Source organism: Lytechinus variegatus, chromosome 1, assembly GCF_018143015.1.
Source record: "Lytechinus variegatus isolate NC3 chromosome 1, Lvar_3.0, whole genome shotgun sequence".
NCBI classification, from domain to species: Eukaryota; Metazoa; Echinodermata; class Echinoidea; order Temnopleuroida; family Toxopneustidae; genus Lytechinus; species Lytechinus variegatus.
The window spans coordinates 86,172,220-86,191,491 of record NC_054740.1 but is presented as its reverse complement, the minus strand read 5'-3'; the positions used below and the strand labels follow the sequence as shown (position 1 = coordinate 86,191,491).

At 36.0% G+C, this 19,272-nt stretch overlaps 1 protein-coding gene and 1 long non-coding RNA gene across 3 annotated transcripts; one reads left to right on the top strand and one right to left on the bottom strand.

Moving 5' to 3' along the window:
- The first annotated feature begins 660 nt into the window (after positions 1-660).
- On the top strand, positions 661-4,288 carry LOC121426290. The gene is made up of 2 exons (XR_005971589.1): positions 661-3,863; positions 4,048-4,288. It is a non-coding gene; the product is annotated as an uncharacterized LOC121426290 (long non-coding RNA).
- Positions 4,289-5,065: 777 nt separating this feature from the next.
- LOC121426273 (NEDD8-conjugating enzyme UBE2F-like) lies at positions 5,066-18,676 on the bottom strand. Of its 2 annotated transcripts, none has more exons than XM_041622520.1 (6): positions 18,505-18,676; positions 9,929-10,091; positions 7,830-7,963; positions 7,078-7,148; positions 6,274-6,364; positions 5,066-5,398 (listed from the first exon to the last, which is right to left on the bottom strand). In XM_041622520.1, the coding sequence occupies exons 2-6, from the start codon at positions 10,083-10,085 to the stop codon at positions 5,285-5,287; spliced, it is 567 nt and encodes a 188-aa protein (XP_041478454.1). In that variant the 5' UTR covers positions 10,086-10,091; positions 18,505-18,676; the 3' UTR covers positions 5,066-5,284. The 2 variants fall into 2 exon arrangements, with proteins under 2 accessions (XP_041478454.1, XP_041478448.1); XM_041622514.1 differs by lacking the exon at positions 18,505-18,676 and adding an exon at positions 17,991-18,479.
- Between the last annotated feature and the right edge of the window lie 596 nt (positions 18,677-19,272).

The following is a 19,272-nucleotide window of genomic DNA, read 5'->3' as shown; positions in this document are numbered from 1 at the left end:
CCCTTCAGATACTTTTGCAAGGATGCAACTTAAAAAAAAATGTCAAATTCCAAATTTAATATTTTATTAGACAAAAGTGAGCAAAATGTCCATTTACAAGCAAAACGTGCGCTTCTATGTTCAGAAGCTTCTCCACTTGTTTGTAGGGGTCGCAAGTATTAAATTTAAAAGTTTTTAAACCTGCTTCTGAATGAAGAGCTACTCCAAGCGAGCCCATGAACACTTAGAAAGCATCCGGACATTAAAGCACTCATTTTACGCACTTTTGTCACATTGAAGTGTGATCGCCGTGAAAACAGCGCCTTACCAGCAGCAGGTGCTGACTGTTTGATCAAGTACATTTTCAGAACGAGGGCCTGTAACACAAAGCATAGCAATGATCTTAGAACACTTTTCTATCATAGATTCCATTGACTATAATATACAATCAATCATATAAATTAAGCATAAGATCAATCACTAACCTTTGTGTTATGCAACCCAGAGCATCATATCAAAATCCAGACACCAGGGCCCCGTTGCATAAAAGTAACTATTATGGTAACTTTGCCATTCCCATGGTAACTACTATGGTAACAATGATCAACAGCCAATCAAAATCAAGGATTCCAGGCAAGATACCATTAGATGGAAAAGTTACCATAATGGTAACCTTTATGCAACGGGTCCCTGAACACAAGTTTAACCACAAAAATTCAGTTGAAAATTGTATTTATTCAAGAATAACTCTGGGAAACGATAACAAATTATATGTATGCACATTACATGTGATTACTTCTCTACACGTCAACAAAATCCCTGTTAACAATGATAAAATATGAGTTGATATCCCGCAAAATTAAGACCTACATAATGCTGTATCTATAAATATTGCGCTACTTTGCAGATTTGCACTGAAATATGTTTGCGATGGGATATTCTAAATGCAAGCACAAGTACTCTCCAAGATTTTTTTCAATGTTCTGTTCATTTTTATACAACCACTACAATAATACAAACACATTTAAGCATGAAGTAATACATGTATTCTTATTAAATGGAAATCCATTCCAAATAAAAAGTTGTTTTTAGAAGAAAAATCAGACAAGTTGATCGGTGAAAGTTTGAACCAAATCGGACAAACAATAATAAAGTTATAAACTTTAAAAAGATGTATAAATTGGAAATCACAACACCAATGGAGACTTCAAATTGGCCGCATTTGTCATGTCATGATGTAAGGCAAGGACTAATCTTCCATGTACTCTGATACAAATAATGGCTAGAATGTCATTAAAAAAAAAATCAAATTGTATTTTTCTTTCATGAGGATATAAAACAATATACTTCCTGTGTTATATTCTTATCATGGCCCCAGGAGAATAAGTACATGTACTTGGAAGGAAACCACGAATCCCTGACAATTAAGTACATGGCCTATGGGAAAGTTGACTTTGCCCCTTGTCATAATTTACTTATCCAGTTGCCAATTTGAAATTTGCATAGCCTTGGGGATCTCAATTCTAAAACAGCAATAACTTTCTTATTTCTTGTGCGATTTCTATCAAACTTTCACCATTTTGTTTTACTTATTTTTCTCATTTCCCACACAACATATTATGACCAAGGTTGAATTCCCCTTCAAAGGATTTTCTCCCCCCCCCCCCCTCTCTTTCTCCCTTTCCGTTCGTCTCTACACATGACATGAATGCCACGCTGATTTGAAGGGTAAAGACTAGCTCATATTGACAATGGTTCTCAAGTATCTCCCCAATCTATATGTGAAGTATACTACACACTACTCAGCTAATCTGGTATCATCTAAACATGAACAATGTTACAGGATTCCTGAGATGCCACAAGTTATCTGTACAAAAGAAACCCCAACATTTGAATAATTGAGACAGACCTTGAAGTCACCAACTTCCTCATGCCTACCAATGCTAACAAGATGAGCTATTGGCCCTCAATCACAAGTAAGGTTTGGTAAGATGTTATAAACATCGTGGGTGTTGATTTGTTTTGGAAATCTATTGTTCAAGGGGGGGATGATCTATTGTTTCATTCCCCCCCCCCCACACACACACACTTGAATAGTATGACGTCACGGGTCGCCTTAAGTGATTAACATCAAAATATGCGCAGACTCTAGATTTTACAAACATAAAAGTGCCTAAAATGCCCATCTGATCTGCTACTGTTCCATAGAGCATGTCTAGTCTTATCTGCAGGAGTCACTGTGCTGGTCTTCCCCTAACCTCAACCCCTCCAGAAAGTGGTAGAGTGATGCATAAGTAAACTGGAAGATGTTTCCATTCAATCATCATTAGTTTTAGAAAATATTACAAGTTTTCAATGAATGTCTCTGAAAAGAGTAATGATTATTTAAAGAATACTGGCTTATGCCCGGTTGACACTTGCACGCATTGTGGTGCCCGCATTGATGCGTGCCAATGCGGGACACTTTATGGCACGACTTGGCTATATCAGTTCACGCAATGTCCCGACACGTTCACAACATGTTTGCACATTGTTTGCGCACAGTTCGCGCATAGTTCACCCAGTGTTCGCGCATAGTTCACGCAGTGTTCACGCACTGTCCCGACATGCTTTCAGCAAATATTCTCGACACCCTATTCTGTGACGTATCTAGCGCAAATTTAAATATTCAACGTTCTTGTGTTGACACCCTCTACGTTCGTTGATTAGGACGACTCATACTGATCACGTGGTCTGCACTCAGAATTTTGCGCATATCATTCGTGAACTATGCGTGAAGTATGCTTGACCTATGCGCAAAGTATGCGCGACCCTGTCGTGAACTAGTCGTGAACTGCGTGCCGCTACCCCTGGGGTGTGCTTACTATTCTTTGCGCCACGAAATTTCTATTTCGATGCCACGAAGTGGTACGCAGTAGCACGACTAGGTTGCGCATAGGTTGAGCATAGTTCACGAATTTATAATGCGTGCCAAAATTTTCAACATGTTGAAAATTTTGGCACGCACTGCCACGCACCTATCCGCAAGCTGGCACGCAAAGCTCGCGCATTGGCCCGCATGAGTGCGTGCCCATGCGCAGACTATGCGGGAACCAGAATGCGTGCAAGTGTCAACCGGGCATTAGCTTACACTGCATGGTTAAGCATTCAAAAGATTTTTATATACCAGAGTTTGCATTGAAACTCATGACATTGTTAAAGATCAATCATGAGGTGATCGATTTATGAGATCATGCCTCAAATTTGTTTGCACGTTCGTTGAATAATCTTGTTTTCGTTGAAGCAGTTAATGCATAATTATCAGCATAAGTAGGGTGATTCCCTACACCATGTCTGCATGCAATTGCTGACCATCATTGTCTCATAAAGTCAGGATGCTTTAGTTTAGGGGTAATAAAACATTAAAGGTCGACATGTACAAGTATTGTACGCCTATTGTTACCGCACAGTTTCTTATAGTTTGAGTTTGCATATTTTTAAGAAATCTGTTTTATTTCAAATTAAATTTGGCAATATAACATATAAAATGCTTCCAAACTGACTGACTGGCATCTCTGCTTACAACTCTAACCATTGGTTACAAGTACAAAATCATCCTTATTTCAATAAAGCAATACATCTTGCTCCTGTGAAACAACATTCATAGTCCTAGCTCACCTTCCTTTATAATATAGATACATGTATATGAGCCAAATTATGACACAAAACATGAACCCATTACTGAAGTAAATCATTATCTCTGTACATTGCAGTACATGTCAGTAAATATATTTCATGCTGCATAAGCACTGCAGATTTGTTTAAACATACATGCACCAAATCAACCAAACTCCTTCCTACATAACCTACCAACTGAAATTTACTTTCAAATAACATCATACCTGGTGGATGTTTCATAAAGCTGTTCGTAAGTTAAAGCGACTTTAAGAACGACTGGTGATCCTTTCTCATGGAAAATTATATTCATCATAATGTTCATTGGTGATTATTTAGCACGTAAGATAGGTTCACCAGTCGTTCTTTAAAGTCGCTCTTAACTTACGAACAGCTTTATGAAAAGGCCCCCAGTTTCTAAAGTGTAATATTATGCAAAACACCTAATTAAAGTACATATAAAATATTCCCAGTTAGTTTGCACAACCCCAGAGGGCCCAAACTACATTGAATGGAAGAAAACTTGAAGTGCACACAAGAGTCAAGGATGAATATTATACAGATCGGGCGATCTTAGCCAGTGAGGATTGTAATAACTATTTAACCAGCAAGCTACTGAAGAGAGCAAGGAATAAGTTGAATATGGATACAAGAGTACTAAGACCGATCGTAAGCACTTCGGGCCTTATGGGGAAAAGCGCAGTACAAGTAATAATAATAATAAACAATTAAAATAAGCATTTCTTGACTGGCCGGCAAGAGAGTCTGTTAGGCTACTTAGGTGTTTCCCCCAACAACAATTATGATGTTCAATAGCAATCAGGGATCATTTACCCCCACTAAATGTACATCCAAGCTCATGTCATGATACGGAGAATCAATGTGACAATGGTTCTCCAGAATCCACAGACAGTGTACACCCATGCAAATAAATAAATCATCATATAAAATTACTGTTAAGATTTAATAAAATCTCCATGAAAATTTCAATAGGTCTACAAAGGAGGCATCCAATATTGTGATCTTGTTGGGGGTGTCGTGGTCTAGTGTTTAACACTTGTCTTTCAATCTGAGGGATGAGGATTCAACTCCCAGCCATGGCGTGTTTCTTTCAGCAAGAAGTTCACCCACATTGTGCTGCACTCAACCCAGGTGAGGTTAATGCTCGAGTGCTAATGAAGTAGCCCTGCTAAGGCCTGGGTAATACGAACATAATCATATTAAGCAGGACCCGCTGGGAGAACAGCTTTGGAACTGAAGTGGCTACTCCGGGTAAAATATGATGTTATTATTATTATAATAATATTCATTATTCCATATGGCACTGACACGATAACAATATCATCCTTGTGAAATTGTGCCTTCAACCAATAGAGTGTGCATTTGCAAAAACCCTCAAGACGGCAACATCCACACACAGTGGCATATGGTAACTACACTTGTGAGATAAACTACTTGCAGTTACGACCTTCTTGCAGGTGGGAAAAAAATTCTAAATCAGAAGCACATGGTTGTTCAAGAAACACTCGCACACATTTTAGTCTACAATAAATATTAGATACATCTGAATGACCTGACTATCCTCCATGACCGTAGTGTGCATTCTTATTTACAGCTATCTAAGAGAGGTTCCTAGGAGCAGGAGTGCACGTCATCTTGCGTAGTTCATCACATATTTGTGGACTTTCATCTCAAAGTCTCGTTTGTCCCGGAGATAATGCTCAGCTGCTTCGATGTTGAGTGGGTCGTCAAAATTGAGAAGATCCTTCATTTAGATATAAAGGAAAAGAGCATGTCAAGAAAAAATATCAGTATGTATGAGGTAAAAACAAATTTGAAGATTCCCATATTCAATTTCTTCCAGCTTTAAGTGAACATCATGAATTTTATGCAATTTGATATGTGTATTACTGTATGGGTCTAATGCTTTAATGATTTTTAGAAGATAAAATAAAAATTTAAATTATTCAACCAATCGGCGAGAAATTGGATTGTAAGAGGATGATGATACCCAATATACAGGGCCTGTTTCACAGGTATGATGCATATGGTAAGTTTGCCATTTTGCTAACACTGCTAATCCGCTATATCAAAATAAAGTTTCTAGCAGGGTGGTTACCTCTTAACCATAACTTTCAAAATGAAACAAGTCCCTGATTGTATTAACAATAAGAACTTAATGAATTTCAAGAATTTATTTTGAATACATTTACTTATAACTTTATTTGTAAATGATTCTTATTTTTTTTATTTACTATTTCTGCACTGGCCTTAAACCATTGAAACTCCTACTTGTATAAATATGCATCTACATGTACCTATATAAAGTCATATTTGAAGTTTATTCAGCAAATGGTTCTTTAATGCTGAGAACAGGCCATTTTCAGGCATATACCAACCTCTATGAACTTTGACCTTGATGCCCCCTAACTCATCAAATCAACATAACTCCTGTATAAAAGATTTAAGTTGACCCTTCAACAAGGTTTAAGTTCACTCAATAATAAAAATGGGAGGAACAGATAACACCAAAACGCAATGTCTCAAACAACCACCTTCTGAGGCATAAACAGTTTGCCCAGCTGATTTCTATTTCAACCTGATAATAACATTATAAATCTTCTGTCTACATGCACTTACTGTAAATAAAGAGTTCAGTCCCCACATTACATCTTTCAGCGTTCTTGTTGGTGCCCAGCCAGTCCCATCCATTGAATGCTCACGTAGAAGACTTTAAACAATATAAGAGAAAAATATTGATAATAATTTTCTCTTGAGGGATCCATAGCATACTGGGACACGATAGATATCAATAATAACCAACAGCAAGTAGTTATACATTGAATTCCTTCTGATTTAGTTTTCATTTCATTTCAACTACATGTATATCACGATTTGCATAAATAACAAAACATGATTTTCTGATTTGTACAATGTTCTCAAACAAATATTCTTATCCCATTCCCCCCCCCCCCTCTGTATATACATATCTACAGTGTAGACATTTCATCAATTTTCAAGGAAAATGAACTAAAAAATTACTGTTGATAAAAGTGACTACTCAAGCTATAATTTTCTATCCGATTTGGATGTTATCTAACTTTCCGAAGTGAAGCAGAGAAAAGAATATTTTTACTTGATATACAACAATTTGACTAAATATGAAAGGAAAGCTATTTGCTTTACATTTCACATCTGAAACAATGTAATCATAGAGAAAAAGTTATCATGTTCTCCTTATAAAATATGACATCTTAACTGAAATTATAGAGCTAAATTCTTGGGTTTGCACTTATTTGTAGCACTGGGAATGAATGGGAGACGGCATAAGGCAAAAGACAGGCACCACATCATGGCCTAGTTTATTTGCCCATTCATGCAAGATGAGCTAAATAAAAAAAAAGAGCAAAATATCAAAAAAGAATATTCTACATTAAATCTCACCTGAGACAAATTTGACCCTCTTCTGATATGTTGGGATGCCATATCCTTGTTTTACATCGGACTTTTGGAGGCTGGTAAGAACAAAAAAATGCTGATTAGCAGGGGCTTCATTAAAAAGACAAATTAACTAGTTCATGGAGAGATCCATTTGGAAAATTTCAGACACAACATGACCAATTAACTTGTTCTTCATAAAATTCAGATAAAATTATTGAGCTTCAACACAATATCACCATCATGAAGGTGATATACTTTGAAAATAAATAATAAAAAAAATCCAAATAATTCAAAATCATGCAAAATACTCTGCAAGTTTCATTTAATATTACTTTTGAACTGGAACTTGATCTTGTATTGTAGTCCTCCAATTTTCAATCAACAGTAATACATGTACATGTACAGCTGTTGGAAAGTTGGAAATACAAAATAAGGTATATTGTTTTCATATTTCTAAAGAATATTATATAACCTTGTCTCATTGCAAAGGAGTACTCTTTTAATGCCCTCACATTAATCATTGAACAGGATACAGCTGAAAATGTAGGGCCAACTACAATGTACATGTGTCATACAGTATATCACATGCTTTTCTTTGTGTAATGATGAAATAAATAATAAACATAATTTCCAAGATAATTCATTAGCAACTTTTCAAACAGTTACATTCACCCCTTAAAAAAAAATGAATATCTTTAATCACTCTTCTATTTCCTTGGTCATTGTGTATAAAAACACAATTTTGGTATTCTTACCGCTATGTTGTATTCTTCTGATAGTATGATTTCAAAGTCAAATTTTCCACCCTTCCAAAAGCCCTCTTCTGGAGTTATTGTTAACACACTGTGGTGAAGCTTATGAACATCAGGAAAATGCACTTTACAGGTCTCTGCAAGAATGAAATATGAAAATACATAATTCAGCCATATTTTCGAAAGACAAAAGGAAAAAAAAATTCAATCACTGAATGCACAATATGCAAATTCTGAAAATCAAAGGGATCTGGTTTAAAACAGTTTCTTTTCTTAATATACAGTACATGTAAACATCATATGTTCAGTACTTAATACTTCATCTAACTTGGTTTTTATAAAAAGTACTATACAGTGCGTCCCAAAAAAAACTATACACTTTTGAAATGGCTGCCAAATAAAAAGTATATCACTTTGGGGAAAAGACTTATATATATGGAAAGCCAATAAAGTCATCTTTCAAACGACACCAAAATATTGGAAAACTATTCATGCTTGAGTGAGCACTACCCACTTAAACAAAGGGTATGAAAATTAGGGTGGGCAGGAATTAGCCTTTCGGTTTCTTTCAGTTTTTGAGAGGCGAGTCCCTTGGAACTTGCAAATTTGAGGGTGTTGTGATGGATTAATGGTCATTCATTATCAATCTAAATTGTAAGGGGCAAATTTCATGAATTATCAAACTGAAATTCCATGCATGAGTGAGCGTCAATTGCAATCTTTAGTGCAGCATTTTAACTTTACAATGTGGGTCTCAGCAGAGTGTTTATTGGAGTCAGGAGAATAGGGGTAATATTGTACTTCAGTGGGTGTAGTAAGCTGATGGTAAAAGGGTCAGCAGAACGTTTAGCCTCCCTCCTACAGGTCCGTCCCTCCCCCTCCTGTTGAGATTGAGACTGATTGCTATTACATGTACGAATTAAGTGCAAAGCAGACTGTCAATTTGATAATAAATTCTGAAAATTGACCTATCGATTATTCAATCAACAATCTGATAGTAACTCAACTCAATCAATGTAATCAATCAAATATTCACCTTTTCAATAAATTATCAATAAAACATTCAGCTTTTTCAATAAATCATTTCATAAATCATCATAATTAGTCAAGTTTTTAATAATCATTCAATGGAAAAGAAAGATCCATCAACCATAAGTCACTTGGCATTTCAGTATTAAATCCATGAGAGAGAAAGGGGTGGAGGACGGAGGTGAGTACATGACATGTAATTTGTAAAAGAAAAGTCTTATAATACCCTATCTCACCCCCTTGCATGTAACAGGTACCATCACATTACTCTGACTCTTACAAGCACACTTGCTAAGATCCACATAATAAACTAAAAATGCTACACTGAAATTACAATTCCTGTTTACTCATGCATTACATTTCAATTTAGTACCTCATGAAATTTGCTTAAGAAACAAAAACTGATCTCAGTTCATCAGTAATTTAGCATAACACCCTTAACTTTGCAAGTTCCAAAGGACTCACCTCAAAAAAAAAAAAAACTGGAAGGCTAATTCCTGCTCACTAGCAAAGGCTAGTTTCACAGGAGGAGTGAAAGGGGTAGAGAGAGAGAGGGGGGAGGGGGGGGGTTAAGTGTTCTGTTGACCCATTACCCATCAACGTACTTCCCCCACCTAGGTCCTATCCCTATTCTGACTTCCATGAACACATTGCTGAGATCCATTTGAAAAAGTGAAAAATTGTATTTCATGTTCACTCATGCACTAAATTTAAATTGATTAATTCTGAAAATTTGCTATAAAAACCTAAATTGATGATCATTGATTTATCAAAACACCCTCAACTAGCTAGTGCAGCGTACAAACAACTATTTGGTCAAGATCCCGCGCATAACAAATTTACATACAGTAGGCCTATCTTTAAAAATTGCCAAAATAATCTCTCAAACATGTCTTTATTCCAGATCTGAAATAGCGACCATCACATGTGCTAGATTTAGGATAGATTTGAAAGGGAATGTTACAGAATGTATATCTCTCCTAGCTATTCTTTTTACTTTTTCTTGTTTCTTGTTTTTCTTGTTTCTTGTTTTTCTTGTTTCTTTTTTGTAGTTTGCTTGCTTAATTCCTTACTTGGTAAGCTGGATGTCATTTCAGGCACTTCTTTAACAAGCAGTCTGTCTCGTATGGAAACTCGCTTAGTTGAATTGTTAAGGTCTGTGGATTTGGAGTTTGTACCAGCTGACTTCCTGGCTGCATCTTCCTTTAATTTTTTTGACAGAGTAATCATTGTTAACTGTAAAGATACAGGAAAGTTAATTCAAAACGATTAATAGAACTGCTTGCAAAAAATAAAGAAATATCCTCATATATTGCATTATATCCTACATAGATTGAACCCTGTATAGTGATTGGTTCAAATAGCATCATGTGACCAAATATATTTCAACTATGATGTTGCGTGACGTAAGTCCTCGATATATTTTTCGCTATGCCAATATTCTGACATCATTATTTCAGAATACTGGATATTTACATGTAGCTAAACTCTCGGGTGCACTGGCCAGGAAGCTCTCTCTCCTGGGCAAATCCTGTGATGTGTCGGCGCAGGCACTAATCTGCATTCCGCTGAGCGCAGTGGCTTGGAGAAAAAGTAGGTAATTCAACTAAAGTAGCCGGACTTTGCAGGCTCAGCGCATAGATTTTGGTTATAAGTGATTAAAAGTAGGATATAAAACAAATATATCAGGCGTTTCATTCGAAAGCATAGTGGGAATTATCAATCCTCGGCTGGACTGGCAAAACTACCATATTTCCCTCGTTGGGGAAAAATAGTAATTGCTAGACCAACCTAGGATAAATAATTCCACTATACTTTCTCAAAGCCTGATATATTTGTACAATATTTTGTGTTTTGGATGCTTTAGTGGCACAATATACATGGTATATCTGGCTATATATCTTAAAGGAGAATGAAACCGTTGGAACAAATAGGCTTGCGTAGAAACAGAAAAATCAAAGAATAAGAATAAAGAAAGTTTGAGAAAAATCGGACAAATAGTGAGAAAGTTATGAGCATTTGAATATTGCGATCACTAATAATGCTATGGAGATAGAAAATTGGCAATGCGACAAAGATGTGTGATGTCACTTATGAACAACTCTCACCATTACTTTAGTATATATTTCACTTAAATTGCCTCTTTTATCACATCTATGCATAAATCATGTGTTCTTTCTACATGAGGGCATGTAATACATACTTTTTAAGAATACATCATGGATAAAGAGTTTGTATCATCATAAAAAGCAAAAAGAGACATTTTGAGGGTATTTTATAGTCAACCAAAGGGAAAGTTGTTCATCAGTGACATCACACATCCTTGTCGCATTGCCACTGTGAGGATCTCCATAGCATTAGTGATTGCAATATTCAAATGCTCATAACATGCTCATAACTTTCTCACTATTTGTCCGATTTTTGCTCAAACTTTCTTTATTCTTATTCTTTGATTTTTCTGTTTCTACACAAGCCTATTTGTTCCAAAGGTTTCATTCCCCTTTAAATTCAGTTGTACTTGTCAATTAGGGACATAAAAAAAGTACCTTGCTTTTCTTCATGCTAGATTCAAAGAGTGCATGTACATGTAGATCTATATCGTCAGCGGTCATCCGACCCGTCGCATCAGTCAATTTTGGTCCCCCCAAAAAATTGATTTTGAGATTTTTACAGAAAATGAAAGTCCAAATCCTACTCTATTCATAAGGGCAGTTCCACGGTTACAGAGTGAAATTCAGAAACAACTTTTTTGCATTCAAACAAAGATATCACCCATATTTGATACCCCTTTCATAAACCCAATTATGCGGCTAATAACAGCATAATTTGGTCGTAAAATTGGAGGAGGACCAGAGTTATCTGCATTATTTTGATAATAATAAAACATTGCTTATATAGCGCATATAACGATGATAAAATCATGTCTCTATGCGCTTAGAAAGAAGAATAGAAAGAATGGAGAAGAAAGAAAAGCCTGTTCACAGAGGAGCAAATATATAATCAATTAATGGGTACATGTATATCTTATTTAACGAAAAGGAATGTCTTCAAAAGGGACTTAAAGGATTCTACATTATTAGCTTGTTTAACAATATCAGGTAATTTATTCCAAAGTTCAGCAGAGGACATTTTGAATGAACGAGCACCGTAAAATTGAGTTTTAATTTTGGGAACTACAAGGAGAGATTTGTTGTTTGACCTTAATTTTCTTTGGGGTACATACTACTAGTATTCAATGAGTTCTTTGAGATAGAGTGACGATTGACCTTGTAAGCATTGATAGGTTAGGAGTAATATCTTATATTCAATACGGGATTTTACAGGAAGCCAGTGTAATTCTTGTAGTATGGGTGTTATGTGTTTGCTGCGCCTCGTTCTTGTTATGAGTCTCGCTGCCGAATTTTGGATCCTTTGAAGTTTATAAATTTGATTATCACGGAGGCGATACAAAATGATATTACAAAAAAGTCAATGCGTGATATTACAAGGGCGTGAACCAATTTCTTTGTGGCTTCTGTTGTTAGAAACTTGAGAATTTTCCCAATTTTATACAAGGCAAATGAACTAGTTTTACATACATTGTTTATTTGAGCTTTCATACTAAGTTTTCTATCCAGTTGTACACCAAGATTTTTTGCAGTTTCTACACATTTAACATAGGTATTATCAATTTCTATTCCTTCTATCTGTCTACTATTTCTAAATTTACTAGTGAGATGAAGCACTGCAGTTTTATTACAATTAAGTTTCAGTCCATTATCAGTTGACCAAATAATTACATTAAAAAAAATCATGCGATTTGTGTGCTGTCGCCAAGCGGAAGACAAAGAAATCAAGATGGCAACGTAAACATGGCAGTAAGCTCTTCCCATCTTTTCACATTTTTCTCGTATTTTTAATGAATTCTTCTTTATTTAAAAATGATATCACAGAAATGTTTGAAATGAAGTTGAACCCCATGTAAATGTTTTAGGGCTAGATCTTTTAGAGGGAAAGTAAAAATCTCACGGGCGAAAGTTTCAGGTTTTGTACCCGTACATGGGTGAATATAGCTTGGGATCCTAGGCGTCAGTGGGGAGTAAGCCTACGTAGAGTAGATGACTTTTACTCACTGATCTCTCCCCTAACTGGATGGGAACAATAACGCTGATTGGGCCTGTTTCAAAATTGGTAACCATCATGCTTATTTTTGAAAATTGTTTTTAAACGATGTTTTCTCATTTTTTATTGATGATTCATATCTCCTCTTTCATGAAGTATAAGTATCCATTCAATTTTTACAACTTTTCTTGAATTTTTCGCAAATTTTATAACGTGATGCAAATTTGAAAGCATGTCGGACGGAATTCTTTCTCTGAAATTAAATGGTCCTAGGTAACACTTAATATCTTTGTTTTGAAACTGCATGTTTATAAATATTAACATATATATCAATCATCCTTTTATACATTAACTGGAATCATATATGTAGAAATGAATGACTCCTGCAATTTTAGAAAAGGTAACTCAAAATTTTTTGTCCGACATGCAAAAAATTTCCAAGAAGTTTTCCCTCAGAAAAACCATTGACAATTTTATAGATTTTTCCCAGCCAAGTATCAATGAATTGATTGTAGTCTTAGAATGAATGATGATTTTTAAAATTTACCTGCACCTAAGTAGGAAAAAATAAGGATAACTTTTTTTTCCATCCGACATGAAAGTGGCATGTCGGACGGAATCTATTGAGATAGCACAGATTACACTTCTGTTCTGCAGCTTTCAGTGTACAATAACCTCATATATTACAGTTCAGATTCTGGACACACACAATACACAAACTTACACACAATTAAACAGTACTTAGGTATGGTCTTTTCCTGCAATCTGATTGGTCAGAAGTGATGTACACTTTCAATATGTAAAGCACATGGCTTGGGACCTTCCTCTTGCTTTCACCTTTCCAGTATGGTAGTGGATCGTATTACCGAACACTTTTCATGAATTTGATCATATCAAACACATTATTCCAATAAAATTCACCAAACTTTCACCATAAATACACAAATACCTACAAAATATAAACATGCAGAAATTTTGCCGAAATTGTTTTTCATTTTTACGACATCAGCTTCCAATCGGACCCCTCTTCGCAAGTGAAATATTTTGGTCACTTGAAAAGGTACATCGAATTACCGAACGTGTGTTTTTCTATGGGAAAAGTTGGGAAAACAACAAAGTCACTGATGAGCTATTTTGACCATATTTTATTGTTTTGAGGATATAAAGACTTCGAAATTGTGTTTTTGATAATTTTTCATCATTTTTCTATTTAAGTTCCCTTTGGAAGGAAGTTGCAAAGGTTTGAGCATATTTGATTATTTTCTGACGCATATGATGCGCGCGTTCGGTAATACAAGGCCGGTCGGTAATACAATCACTCACTATACTTGTGTTTTACTGGCCAAGGTAGTGTCCTGTTTTACTGTAGAAAACTAACATTATGTATTGCTTTAAGCATTTTCTAAATGAATAGTAAGAAGTTTAAAACTCAGAGATGCATATGGGATACAAAATTTGCCCAAAATATAGCTGAAGAAAATGATAATCTACTTCATAAGATGCTCATGTTTTGGATTGGGGAAGGGAGGACTCTGTGCACTTTAGCAACTCAGTGCATGGGCTATAGCCTATGCAAAAATCTATCATGTGTCTTGTGGAAAGTTAAAATAATACTTGACTGCAATATTGTCTGCTTGTTTTACAATTCAATATGAGAGTGCACTGTTTTACATCTGAATTTGTGAATGATAATAATAATAACAATAGGGTAAATAATAATGATAAAATGATAAAAATAATTTTTCATAATACCTGAAATCAATTTTTGTTTCTCAATTTTTATGAAACTGTATCCCACAATTTGTTATAACATCCCAAAAATAAACAGTGAAAAAAAGAAAAAAAATTCTGGATGTGTGCAAAGAACTTAAAACTTATTTAATTTACCATCCTGATGAATTTATTTTGCGAAAAAGCTATCGTGTTTTGGTTGTGATTTTCAGCGTCCTTGAAGTTGCAAGAATGTTGGAGCGTTAAAAAAATGCAATTAGATGCAAAAATTGGCGTGACTCCCTTGATGCTCAAGATCGAAAAGAAAAAGACAGAAATAGAAAACGTCAAGAAAGACAAAAACTTAATCAAAACAAGGAAAAATATGAGTCTGCTCTTCTGAAAGACAAGTGTCGTAAGAGAATGAAAGCAAGAAATGCTTCCTTGTCTTCTATCTCAACTAGTCATCAGTCTGCAACTTCTGATCCCACTTTTAACTCTTCTGCTTCCACTGCCATCCATGCTCCTAATACAGCTAATACATCCTCTACATTCTCTGCTTCTACTCCTGAGCCAGCATGCACCACCAAACATCTACCCCACCATCTAAATCCAGTCCATTCAGCACGAAGCACTCAGCACTAATTTCTGATATTAAAGCTGTCAAACTTGAGTGAAAGTTTGCACCACTTTCTGTGAGGTCTTATGCAATCATTTTCTTTTGAATTGCATTGTTATTCAACTTTGACACGAAGACTGTTTATTGTTCATTGTTCACCAAAAATACTATTGCGATTTGAAAGTCTCATAATTCATGAAATTAGAAAAAAATTGGGGTGATACGATATGCTGTAATTCTGGTAATTTCATTACTGAGAAATAATGAATCGTACAAAAATTGTACTGAACAGCTAAGTGCATTTTGACTGTGTGCTATTAATCGTGTCGGACGGAACCTAGCATGTCGGACGGAATTTCATCAATGTTCCTATGGTAACAAAGTTATAAATAGATGTCAGATCTTTTTAACTATGAAAAACATTAGTACCCATGATGACCTTTCTACAAAAGGCAAGGAATTAATGATTTGGGCAAATTGCTAAAAAGTAACATTTTCATTCATTCCGTCCGACATGATTGGTTCCGTCCGACATGATGTGTTTTTGAATAGTTCCTGTTGCCATGACAACAATCCTTGAATAAAGATTTTTTGAGAATTTAATGTTTGGTTGTTCTTCTGTTTATTTGACTGTGAATTGCTCACTTATCACTTAAACTTTCGATAGAATAATAACTTGAATAAGAAAAGTCAAGGGTCCTCATTTCTATCGATTCCGTCCGACATGGTCAGTTTTTGCCCTTTTACAGACAAATTTTGAAAAGATACTTGGGAAGTTACTTATACATGATGAAAGTCATGTAAGCTCTCCATGTCCCTGTACAGAAGTCTAAAGAAAACTACCTCTAACAAAAATGAAAGCTTCTTTTGCTATCAAATTCCGTCCGACATGATTACGACAATTTTGAAACAGGCCCGATTGGCCTATTCCGTGTTGAAGCACCGGAAGTTCGTTCCCCCAAAAAGCCGAAATCGAGGTAGAGTCTGGTTCACGGCAATAGTGTCAACTCTTAATTATACATGTACTTACCAGATCAATTCTATTTACAGCACTTTTCAATGTGAATTTATACCTGATAAAAAAGTTAAAGATGTCGTCCTGTGCTGCGTATGATTGCACTAATCAGGACCGTGGGAACAGAGAAAAGGGGATTACTTTTCAGAGATAAGACAAGCTGGTGAACTGCATACATGTAGTTGTAGACTTTATGCAGTAGAGCTGCCAACTTGGATTAAAAAAAATACTTGCATCTGCCGATAGATATCAGGAATCGCAAAATATTTGTTTTAATCAATGAATATCATATAAATTACTTTATGATATTTATCAACCGAAACAAATATTTTACGAATCATGATTTTAATTGGCAAATGCAAGTATTTTTTAAATCTAAGTTGAAGCTCTGCACGCGTGTTACCGTGTGTGTATCTAGGTATCAATCATCCATGGTTTCAAATCATCTCGCATGTGAAGGATTCATATGCACCTGGTGCACGCGAATCTTTCACACCCTTTTTACTAAAATAACTATGACTTTACATCATAGCTAAGAATTCTAATTGTGCTATGACACTTACCGAACCATATGGATCGTTTGTTGAATTCTCTTTGCTGATTTTTTTTAATAAAATAAGAGCATTTTTTGTGATCTTCACGTAGATACCTTCTGCTCAGCGTGGATATCAATTTTTGCCTAAAGAGTTCGCGCGATATTATTAACAAGCCGGTAGGCACGTAAGAACCAAGTTTGAAAGGATACTCGTAAAATTACGTCACTCTCGCCGATGAATATTCATTAGATCGTGGTCGTGCGTCTTCAATACACACTGAGTGGATGCATGCAGAGAGTTTGTATTGAACACGCACGACCACGATCTAATGAACATTCATCGGCGAGAGTGACGTAATTTTACAAGTGTCCTTTCAAACTTGGTTCTTAAGTGCCTACCGTTTGGTTACGGTATACCTTTGTTTACGGTTTTGCAAGCTAGCTGCATTCTAGGCGATCAGCATTATTTTCTTGCTCGTTCAATCCACTTTCATCATCATCTTGTCAAAAGATGGCGTACTTTACCAATAAGTATATACATGAGATGCAACCTGTTGATTTTTGGTACAATTTCCTATTATGTGCTGACGACTTGAATCGAGAATGTTCGATAGGAAAAATTGCTTTTCGATTGTAGTTTGCGTACTTTCCACCGCAGTATCAAGGTAAACTAAAGGACGGATTGAACAGTTGATATTTGGAGGTAAGCGATAAAAACAGTTTTATAAATAATTCCTTTTTAAAATGAAGTTAAAATACGAATGTTCAATTGCAAGAGTCATAGCGGAGAAATATTGAAAGGTTTGGCGTGTTTCATTCCCTCACATTCGTGTGATGAATGAAAACGTCAAAGTCCACTTTGAAATCACATGCGTTGTGCGAGGTTAGTATTATAACCTCGCATGTTGTGTGAGTGGGTATCAATAACAAAAGAAATAAAAATGGCAACGTAAACAGACGGGGTAAGTGAACGCTCTTGCTCTTAACTTCTTTCAATTTTAATACTTTTTATTTAATGAAAAGTACAAAAAAAGTATTAAAAAAACGGGAGTAGGCCTAAACATAAAACTTGGTAAACTTGCCCATGCATGTAGGCCTACATAACTTTGGGCGAAAAACAAAAAATAAAATTGGTGATTTAGGTCTAGGTTCCACCTGTCCACACGGGTAATCCTGGCCTCTACGGAGAAGCATGTAAAGCAAATCCAGGCATTAGGGGAGTGATATACGTAGAGTATTAAACTTTCACTCCCCAGACGTCTCCACCCTGTTAATGGTGCCGGTGGCTGCACGATAGCGAGCCGTCAGACTGAGCTGTGTACGAGGAGAAATTTTTTTTTAAATGTTAAAAAACTCCTCGAAACAGACGGCTGCCAGCTGTCTAGCCCAGCTATGCTACAGTAAAAATAGAATATCTAACTCTAAAAAGACATTGCAAAAGAAAATGCAACATAGTCATTGCATTGCGACATGCACAAGCAAGAATCGATGCGCAAACCGTGTACGGTACCGGTACGGGGCCGTGCCCGTGGACCGAGTGAGAGAGATGTACCGGTACCGTACCGTAATTGTGAGCGAGGCGGCGTAAGCGAGCGAGCGCAAACTGAAAGTGAATGATTGATGAAGGAAAAATTTAGATCTACAGCCTGATTGCATTATTCTCACTCACCTGAATTGCATAGGGAGCACACCTCTCTGTTTTTTCTCTGAATATTTTGTACCAGCTTCGAGTAGAATTGAAGAACTATGGCTTGATGGTCCCTGATAAAAAAAAATTAACATGTCTCTGAAAACAAAACAAACCAACTTAACATAGTCTTAAGCTTATGGTATTGTCGAGTGTTCAAAGAAATCGACAAAATAAAAATAGAATCAGTTTGGGGGAACGCCGGAGGAGGGGGGGGGGGGGGGGGGCAGAACATTCGCTCAGGCCATGGTGCTAATTGATCTTTTTTTTATTTTCTCGATTTCTTTGAAGCTTCAACCATAAGATATACTGGTGCAAATTATTCAGACAAACGAAGAGAGGAGTGCTTCCTATTTTCCAAGGGGGGGGGGGGTGGTCGAGGGGGCGGGGCACTTTCCCAATCAGTCAAGCAAAAAAAAAGGTTTCACTTCAAAAATGAAGGTCATTGTGTCCCACATAAAATTTGACTCGCAAAAGGGGGTAACATTTTATAATCCCCCCCCCCCTGGATCCGCCACTAGACTGAAGTTACTGATAAGTAATATGCATATAGATATCGGGTATTTCAGAAGGTTTAAATCAATTTTACTACTTTACATATAAAGTAATTGTGGACACAAGTTCACACCATCTGTGCAGTTTTTTTTAAAGAACTGGCATTATTTCACTATTTTTTAAAAACATTTTTTTAGAATTAGCTCCTTCAACATCAAAAAGTCCCCGTCCATAGAAAAGATGAAAAAAAAAATC